Source organism: Triticum urartu, chromosome 2A, assembly GCF_056163025.1.
Source record: "Triticum urartu cultivar PI428250 chromosome 2A, HENAU_Tu73, whole genome shotgun sequence".
Classification (NCBI taxonomy): Eukaryota; Viridiplantae; Streptophyta; class Magnoliopsida; order Poales; family Poaceae; genus Triticum; species Triticum urartu.
Genome location: NC_141874.1, coordinates 145089049 through 145098450, shown reverse-complemented (window position 1 = coordinate 145098450; position 9402 = coordinate 145089049). Strand labels below are relative to the sequence as shown.

Below are 9402 nucleotides of genomic sequence, written 5' to 3'. Positions count from 1 at the left end.
TCTTCGCCGAATCGCCGCCGCATGATTTGAGCTCGCCCCTCTCTCCCGCCGGATTCAAGCCGCACACTTGCCTCCACGTCGCCGCCGCTTTTCTGCTGCCAGACTCAACCTTCTTGCGCCGCACGACCGTCTCCCCGTCGCCCCTCCACGACCAATCCGCCGCTCGATACACAGCCACACCGCCCACCATTCAAGCTTCGCCCGCCGCATTCGACCTCCCGACTCTCGCCGCTCGGCCGCCGGCGCACCTGCTACCGCCGCTCGACCCACCGACGCTTCTCCCTTCTCTCGGCGCTCGGCCACCGACGCTCATGCCGACTACTTGTACACAGTCGCGTGAGCGGCGGCTGGTTTTACATCTCTAGTTTGCATCATCTGTTGGAGTTGCTCTTTTATATAAAGTTGACACTTTTTTGGAGATGCAAAGGCACTTTTTGAAGATGTAAATTTTTACATATCTTGTTTTACATCTTTAAATTTGCATCTTTTATTGGAGATGCTCTTAGATACTAGTACTATTTATAGACTACATTTACATTTAGATGCTCTTAGAGAAGAGAAGAAAGAAAAATAGAGGTTTCAAGATGATTATTCGTTTCCTTATTTCTCACGCACACGAACCCAAACCTAGCAACCTAACGGCGAAGCTCTCGAGCTCTCGGCGGCCATGGAGGTCGGCGACGACGACTGCCCTCCCCTCGCTGTCGAGCTCCCGCCGCAGACGGCCTCTCCTCCGTTTCCCGCTTCCTCCTCCGCCTCCGCCTCCGCGCCGGTCGGCGTCACCGTCATCACCGGCTACCTCGGCGCCGGCAAGTCCACGGTGAGATTCCTCTGCGTGCCTTAACCCCGCTTCCCTCCCCGTCCGCTGCACCATCCATCCACTGTTTCTGTATAAAGTAGGCGCGAGATATCCTGGTGCTGCATATACGACCAAAGACAAATCGCCAGCTACTACCGACTCCTTACTGACAAGGATGCCTCTAATTTTACCAAAATTGAATCGTAGTTTAAGCCTGTATTTGTGTCCTATGACTATGAGGAATCACTGGCACGAACTGTAGCACTGTTCTTTGTGTTTTCTGTCAGCACTCAAGTGTCATCTCCAATTAATGTCATCATGTTGATACTTTAGGCTGTATATCACCTTTTTTCCCCCTTTCTTCACAATTGTGCTCTATAATTTCCTAGTCATTTTATTAGTTGAGCTAGTTGGGACCCCATGGGTTAACAGTCACTCGCCGTGCTTAAAAATTTCAGTTAGTCAACTACATTTTGAGTGGACAACATGGGAAAAGAATAGCGGTAATACTGAATGAGTTCGGAGAGGAAATTGGAGTAGAAAGAGCAATGATCAATGAGGGGCAAGGTGGTGCCGTTGTTGAGGAGTGGGTGGAGCTAGCAAATGGATGCGTTTGTTGCACTGTAAAACACAGCCTGGTTCAAGCACTTGAGCAACTTGTGCAGACTAAGGAGAGGTAAGAGACACATTTTCCTATCTAGTATCTTGAATGGGTACTTAACATACAACATAGGACTCGACTGTAGATATGTACAATACTATCATTACTCGATTGTTCTATGGTTATTTGTTGCTTGTGATGTTTCGAGTCACCAAAATTGTCTACCTATATATGCTGACTTCGTGTTGACATTCTGTTTTTACCTCAGAAAGTTATGTTGGGGGGAGGGGGCAATTTCCAGACTCGGTGTTGAAGCTCTGTTTTTACCTCAAGTCAAATTATGTGTATCCTGCTTATTCCTTCAAAGGGGCCATTTTTTTCTGTTGCTAAATTTGTCTGCTTTCCTATTCTAGTTCTACATGAAGTGCTAGAATTAGTTTAGTGCTTCTTATTCTAAAAATAAGTTCAACGCTTCTTTAATTCAATGCACTGGTCTGTTCCGCTGTATATTTATATTTAGAAATGTTTCAGAGCTCATGCTCTTCCATTGACTTCCATTCAATGTTGGATTTGATAGTAATGCACTCCCCTAACCTGTCAGACTCACTACATCTGCTGCAGAATGGATCATATATTATTGGAGACAACTGGTTTGGCTGATCCTGCACCACTTGTCTCCATTCTCTGGCTGGACGATCAATTGGAGTCATCAATCAGACTAGATTCTATCATTACGGTTAGTTTAGTTCGCTTTCTATTGTTATGTGATGTCTTTTTGTTGCCACAGTTTCCTATAATTAGTTTGTAATAGGAAGAAAACACATGCTGCAGTGCAGTTTCTCATTTAAGCTTGTCATTCTGCTAATATCTTACAAGTTCAGATAAATGCTTATTTCTCTGGCAATTGCTCTTCGGACCAGAATTTATAACATGAGATCACATTTCACTGTTTCCTGCTCAACATGTTACTGTATATGCTCAGGTTATTGATGCAAAAAACTTCAGGCGGCAAATTGATGAACACATGAACTCTTCCTCATTTCCTGAAGCATTTCACCAAATCGCGTTTGCGGTAATTTGCTGTTTTTGGCACCAATCTCTCATTCACACATTCTTTTTGGGGTCTTGCTTCTTGAATCCAAGATTCTTGTATTGATCCCTATGGGCTGATGCAGTTAAAATTTCTCTTGTTCGTGATAATTATCCAAACGAATATAACAGAGTGTCAATTCTTGTGTAACAGGATGTTGTGATATTAAACAAAATTGATTTAGTAAAAGACGATCTCGAGGATTTGGAAAGGCAAATTCATGATGTCAATGCGCTTGTTACAGTGGTGCGGTCTGTGCGGTGCCAGGTTGACTTAAATACAATATTTGATCGACAGGCATATGGTGTGAAGGTAAATAAACTACTGAAGTCTGATTTGGTCACTACCTTTTGGTGCTTCTCCGACTTACTTTGTTTTTCCTCCCCTAGAATTCATCACAACTACAGGAGCTTCTGGAGTACAGTAAATCAGCACCACCTAATAGTCGCCATGATAACAGTATTTCCACTTTGTGCATTTATGAACAGGATCCAGTTTGCTTGGCTAAGGTACTTTATTTCCTTGAATGAGATGTGTCAGTGATGTCTATGTTCTTAGGGTAGCTTTATAACACATTATTGCAAGCAGTTATAAACAACTGAATAGAGTATTTAATTCATTCATCCGTGCACTTAGAATTGGAGTCCGGAAGGACATCTGTTTTACATATTTGCCTTATGCATTTTGCTTTACAGGTGGAATCATGGCTTGAAGATCTTCTTTGGGAGAAGAAATCCAACATGGATATATATCGTTGCAAAGGGATTTTGAATATCCATGATTCAAACCAACTTCATACATTACAGGTTTTTATGACATATTACAAGGCATCTGAAAGAACTACTCTCTCCGTCCCGAATTAGATGACTCAGATTTGTCTAGATACGGATGTATCTAGACACGTTTTAGTGTTTGATACATCCGTATCTAGACTAATCTAAGTCAACTAATTTGGGACAGAGGTTGTACATGATAAGCTAGAACTGTTGACGAAATTTTCTACCCAGTCCTCTGCAATACAAAGTTACCAAAGTATGCCTTCTTTGTTGAATAGATTGTCATTACTGAAGTCTGTTTTTGCCCTTATGCAGGCAGTGAGGGAAGTCTATGAGGTTGTGCCGGCTCGAGAATGGTCGGAGACACAATCTCGCATGAACAAGATAGTTTTCATAGGTATAATCTTAAAATATGATAGTTGATCATCCATTACTTTCAAGTTACAAGTCCAGTCCTGAATCTTTCCATGCCTATTTTGCTACAGGCCGTGATTTGGATATCAGTATCCTCCAAGATTCATTTAGTCGCTGCAAGCACTAATTCTCTAATGATTTGCATGTCACCTTGTAAGTCATTCACCTATGTCCTCCGTTTTGACGATTCTTGTTCACGTTTTCTGTTTTGGGGAACACCTTGTAAGCGGGTATGTATGGTTTTGCTGTTTGAGGCTTTTGCGCTGCTTATCATCATGAGTTGCTGCTTGCAAACAGGCATGGTGTTTGTACTTCGTTCACATAATCCCGTAATTCTGCCCTATCGGCGTTTAGCATTTTAACTGTGTCCTCTGTGCTCGCAGGCACCTCTGTCACTGAATACTTCATGGACGCTCACACAGCCTGGACTGGGATTAGGGTGTTCTCGTATGGTTCCCGAAGTTACATTCTGTTGAACGATCTTCAGTAGAGGCGAAGCAGTTTGCAGTGCCGAGACCAAGAGACGACTTCAATTGCTGCTGTGAGGCTATGTGCCATGGGAGCACCTCCCTGATACACTAGAAAGGCATTGTGCTGAGCATTTGTAAATGTTCAGTATAGCGAATGCAACCGTGTTAGGGTTTTGCAGAGGGAAAATTATCCAATCGTAAGAGGATGTGATCTGAACATGGTGCAGAAAGACCTAAATTGAAATGAACGGAAGATGCCTCTGGAACTTTTTGGTTATTTTTTTGGGGTGATTTTGGTTCTATCCAAGCTGATGGTTGCGTGCATCGGTTGATGCAGACAGGGGCATCCTGTAGACCTTACCTGAGCCGTAGCTTGCTTCCATGATTCGTCGCCTCTTGTGCTGCTGTCATTTAGTAATTGCTATTTCGAGCTTAATTCTGAGACTAATTACGTCAATTCCGAGCAACTTCGAGCTTACACTAACATGCTGCATGACGCGTAGGTGAACCGAGATAGGATGATAATCCCAGGCTTATAAATTGAATACAACACTATCTTTTTTGGACAAAGAATACAACACTATCTTAGTGTTAGTATTAGTATTTGGGTCGTAGAATACTATACGGTGAACACCATGTGAGTACGGAGAGTTCATTTTTTTATAAAACCATAGAAATTATATGACACAACTATACTACTACAAATATCCTCGAAAATCCATCTTAACTCAAAGCAGACCATTTTCATATTTAATCCATCTTAACTCAAAGCAAGCCATTTCTGAAACTCATATTTATTACTCCCGCACATGTGGTTCATAGTGAAATCTCTATAAAGACTTATATTTAGGAACAGAAAGAGTACTTCCGTATCAAATGTACTCCCTCCGTCCCATAACCCTACTAGTTTACAGAAATAATCTATGGGGCTTCGGCGCATCTACAACTTCACGATTTCATCCCAGGATCACTAGTGTCCCAGACGGAGAGGAATCTTTTTTCCTGAAAAAAGGAAGAAGAAGGGCAGTGACGAAACAGCCCTTCGGAAGGTCCACAGCGCACAAGAGCTCGGGCTTCCTCTTCTGTTTCCCATTCCGCCTACTCCCCCGCCCACCCGATCTCAGCCGCCGTCCCCCACCCCGCCACTCCCCGCGCCCCCACTAAAACCCTAGCCCGCCGCAATGGCAGCGGCGGCGGCCGCCACCTCCCTCCTCCTCCGCCGCCACCGCAGGGGCCCGGCGCCCCTGCCCCTCCTCCTCCGCGCCGCGATCTCCTCCACCCGCGCGCTGCCTCAGCAGCCCGAGCTCTCCCCGCTCCCGCCCCCACCCCCGGCCCACGCCCAGGCCGACCCCCCCTCCCCGCTCCCCCCGAACCCCACCGCCGGCATCCCCTTCTACGGCGACAACTGGCGCAACCCGGCCGCCTCTGGCCCGGCCTCGCTCCTCCCCGCCGTCGTCGCCTTCCCCGACCGCCACCGCGCGGCCGCCTTCTCCGCCGCCCGCAGCGCCGCCGACCTCAAGCAGACCTTCGCCGCCTGGATGACGGAGCAGCACTGGGAGGACATGAAGCAGCTCTTCGAGCTCTGGGTCCGCTCCCTCGACGCCGCCACCGGCAAGCCCAACCGCCCCGACGTCGACCTCTTCAACCACTACCTCCGCGCCAACCTCATGTCCGGCGCCCTGCCGCACGAGATGCTCGACCTCGCCGACCAGATGCGCGAGTTCGACCTCGCGCCCAACACCGCCTCCTACAACCTCGTCCTCAAGACCATGGTCAAGGCCCGCGAGGTCGAAGGGGCCGAGAAAATCGTCGAACGGTGAGTTCTCCTCTTTCTGCCTGTCTGCGACTCAACTGCTCTAGTGTACTCTAGGTAGTTAACAAACTCATAGCATATCCTAAGTTATTGTCAACATATGGATTGCTTAGTTATCTCTTGTTACACAAGAATACGTTTGTTTTAAAATTGTACTATTGTGGAACCTCAACCCAATCTACAAACAAATCATCTTCTGTCTGGTATTAGCATGGTAGGGTGATCTGATGCTAGTCGCAAAGGTCATATATTCGTTGTGCTCAAGCGCAAGCCCATTCTCATTTTCCTTTTTCTATGGATGTGCTGACATACAACTTTGATCCATGGTACGTTTGAGATTTGCTTCACCGACAGACTAGATTTGTAACTACTTTTGTCATCAAAATATGTAGACTATCGAGTTTTCCTGCAGAGGGTTACTGTTAATACAATTCTGGTTAACTGCTTAGCTTTGATTTTTCCGGTCGAGATAGCTTATCTTTGGGTTTTCCCTACATGGTTAGCATGGCAGTAGCTTATGCTCTCATTTGTACCAAATGTGTTATTTCGAGGCCATCATAAATTTTTGTGACTCGCTGCTGCAATAAAGTCGGCTTTCAGAATGATCGTCTATCACTCTATCTGTTGAAATCAGGATGCTGCAAACAGGAATTGTGCCAGATGATGAATCCTACAATTTGGTTGTAGATCTGCTTCTTAGACACAACCGTGCTGACTCAGCCTTCAAATATTTGGAATTGATGCTTAAATCAGGCTACGCGGTATCTTCACTTGTATTTGCTGAGTATGTCCGGGTATGTGTTAAATCTGGGAGTTTGGACACATTGGCATCGATCATAGAGAAGTGCAAGGTACTTATTCTAAACAACAGTTCATTCATTGCTTGTATGCTATTTAGGAATTTGATATTACAGTTGACCTCATTCCTTAGATGTTTGTGAGTTACACTGATGGCCTCTGACATTCATACTTTTGGCATGCTTGTCAAGTAAAAATCATTTGTCTGCCATATTTATGACCGTGCAATTTGGTTTATTTCAGGCAACAGAGAAGAACAAACTCTTGTGTCCACAATGGGCCTGGTGCATTGACATAGCAGAAGCTGCTTTTGAAGCTAACAATAGCAAGCTAGCCATGTTTGGTTTGGAATTTCTTGCGAGATGGATTGCACATGGCGAGGGTTCTAAACCCCCTATTCACCGTTCAGTCGATGAAGGTTTAGTACTCTCAGCTTTCAGTGCTGCTGGTAGAACCTGCAGCAGTGACCTCTTGAACGCTGCTTGGTCAATATTACGCAAGTCCTTGCGCCAGAAAAGGGCACCCATGCCAGAGACTTATCTTGCGAAGATTTATGCTCATTCATCAATTGGTCAACTCCAACGAGCTTTTGGCACTCTTCGTGAATTTGAAAATGCCTATAGGAACTTTGAGGGTATCGATAAAGAGCTCTTCTCACCATTTACTTCATTGCAACCACTTGTTGTTGCTTGCTGCAAGGATGGCTTCACCACATTGGACTCGGTAGATCCGCTTACACTTGCTATTCATGATGCAATGAGTCTTCTTTCAAGAAAAAGCATCTACCATATAATTCCGTCGGCGACATGATTGCATCCATTCTATATGCTGTGACATCGCTTGAATGCTCCCTTTTTTATAAAAAAATTATGCCAGTTTCTTCTCTACTGTTATTTTCACTTGGTCAGCATTACTACTGTAATATTTGTGGGAAATTGTGCGTTGGCTCTCCACTGGCAATAATCTCTCATGGCTTTCTGTACCTTAATTCCATTCTGCTAGCATTACATTATTTCTTGAATGACTTGGCTTGCATTCGTACATAACTGCGACTCACTTGCTTACTTAGACTTGGAAGATACTTGTTGTACAACGTCTACATGGTTAGCCAGACTTCATTTGTTCATGACATGCTTACAACTGCATGATCTTTGTCAATTGGACTTCATAATCTGGAATAAGCATTTTATTGGCCTGCTATGTCTTTTTGTTTTTGAAGTATGATTGAATGCTCTAACCTATAGGCTACCATTTGCAGGTTTATGTTCAATTAGAGAATCTGAGTTCCGCGGATCCACCATACAAATCTGTTGCTGCTCTTAACTGTGTTATACTAGGCTGTGCAAATATTTGGGACATTGAGCGAGCATACGAAACTTTTGAGGCAATGAAAGAAAAGTTTGGGCTTACGCCTGACATACATTCGTACAATGCCCTGTTGCATGCATTCGGGAAGCTAAAAAAGGTATCATTATTGTTGGCCATATTTCCTTTGTTTCTTATGTCTCTTCAAAGTACCTGTTTGGCAGCTACTCCCTCCGTTCCGAATTACTTGTCGCAGGTATGGATGTATCTAGATGTATTTTAGTTCTAGATACATCCATTTCTGCGACAAGTAATTTGGAACGGAGGGAGTAGATAACAAAATCCCTTTTAATGTGTTCCCCTTTGTGTTTCACAGACAGAGGAAGCTAGTAATGTATTCCAGCATTTAGTAAGCCTTGAGGATGTTAAGCCAAATGCAACAACATACTCCCTGCTTGTTGATGCGCATCTTGTCAACCGAGATCCAAAAGCTGCTCTTGCTGTTCTTGACGAAATGGTCAGTTGAACTGAACCCGCCCTTTATACATTCCTTATGTACGGTTCCCTCAAACCAACATTTTGTTCAGGTTGATGTGGGCTTCACTCCTTCAAAGGAGACTCTTAAGAAGGTCCGAAGACGCTGCTCCCGTGAATCAGACTTCGACAGCGACGAGAAGCTGCAGTCCCTGTGTAAACGGTTGAACTTGCGGATGGGCGGTGAGGCCCGTAGGGAGTTGCTGTATAACATCGAATACAGTGCCGAGTACTGAAGCAGTGAGTACTGGGCAACCTTCCCTGATTTCAACATCTACCTGTTATCAGTACCTCAGCCGCAGTCATTTTTACTGATTATGCCTTGTTTGCTGATTTTGTTTCTTCCAGTTTGATTTTGATGATGCCGGTGTTCTTTCAATCAAGTAGGCACATGTAGTGTTTGCCGGTACTCGAAGAGCACAGAGGCTGTAGTCTGTAAATTATACTTTGTAACAGTTTTCCTAATCATTCTTCAGTATCCCAGGCTTTCTTTTTTCGCTGGAGAGACAGGATGAGATTTTATTTGTTAGGATTTCAGAATAAGGTCCTAATACATTTGTTTCTTTGCTCAACGCGCTATCTTCCACAGTCAGAGGATGGATGTAACGTTAGTTCATCATAATGTTATCCTTCTGCATGGCTCTTGTATTGTTTTGATCACACAGGTCGTGTCAATTCTGCTTGACTCTAGATTTACGTAATGTGCAGTGCACGACGTACTTATGGTTTGTTTGCTGTAGGATTATCAGCGCAATACTGCTTTTCTAGATGCTCTGATTATCAAGATTACCGTTGATCATCA

At 44.5% G+C, this 9402-nt stretch overlaps 2 protein-coding genes across 2 annotated transcripts; both read left to right on the top strand.

Moving 5' to 3' along the window:
- Nucleotides 1–576: 576 nt before the first annotated feature.
- LOC125536413 (Cobalamin biosynthesis CobW-like protein) lies at nt 577–4427 on the top strand. The gene is made up of 10 exons (XM_048699630.2): nt 577–820; nt 1258–1475; nt 2022–2136; nt 2383–2472; nt 2644–2802; nt 2880–2999; nt 3186–3296; nt 3582–3663; nt 3752–3833; nt 4064–4427. The coding sequence occupies exons 1-9, from the start codon at nt 668–670 to the stop codon at nt 3805–3807; spliced, it is 1104 nt and encodes a 367-aa protein (XP_048555587.1). The 5' UTR covers nt 577–667; the 3' UTR covers nt 3808–3833; nt 4064–4427.
- Nucleotides 4428–5265: 838 nt separating this feature from the next.
- Nucleotides 5266–9260, top strand: LOC125536412 (Tetratricopeptide repeat (TPR)-like superfamily protein). Its single transcript, XM_048699628.2, has 7 exons — nt 5266–5966; nt 6598–6814; nt 7005–7484; nt 8020–8226; nt 8443–8583; nt 8654–8840; nt 8949–9260. The coding sequence occupies exons 1-6, from the start codon at nt 5332–5334 to the stop codon at nt 8834–8836; spliced, it is 1863 nt and encodes a 620-aa protein (XP_048555585.1). The 5' UTR covers nt 5266–5331; the 3' UTR covers nt 8837–8840; nt 8949–9260.
- Nucleotides 9261–9402: the final 142 nt, after the last annotated feature.

What these genes read in the sequence shown, in the direction of transcription:
- LOC125536413 (XM_048699630.2), top strand. Translation starts at nt 668, where the DNA reads ATGGAGGTCGGCGACGACGACTGCCCTCCCCTCGCTGTCGAGCTCCCG. An exon ending in GACAGGCATATGGTGTGAAG is followed by an intron (nt 2,803 to 2,879) that starts GTAAATAAACTA and finishes TTCCTCCCCTAG; the next exon opens with AATTCATCACAACTACAGGA. An exon ending in ATCCAGTTTGCTTGGCTAAG is followed by an intron (nt 3,000 to 3,185) that starts GTACTTTATTTC and finishes TTTGCTTTACAG; the next exon opens with GTGGAATCATGGCTTGAAGA.
- LOC125536412 (XM_048699628.2), top strand. Translation starts at nt 5,332, where the DNA reads ATGGCAGCGGCGGCGGCCGCCACCTCCCTCCTCCTCCGCCGCCACCGC. An exon ending in GCCGAGAAAATCGTCGAACG is followed by an intron (nt 5,967 to 6,597) that starts GTGAGTTCTCCT and finishes TGTTGAAATCAG; the next exon opens with GATGCTGCAAACAGGAATTG. An exon ending in TTGCTGTTCTTGACGAAATG is followed by an intron (nt 8,584 to 8,653) that starts GTCAGTTGAACT and finishes CATTTTGTTCAG; the next exon opens with GTTGATGTGGGCTTCACTCC.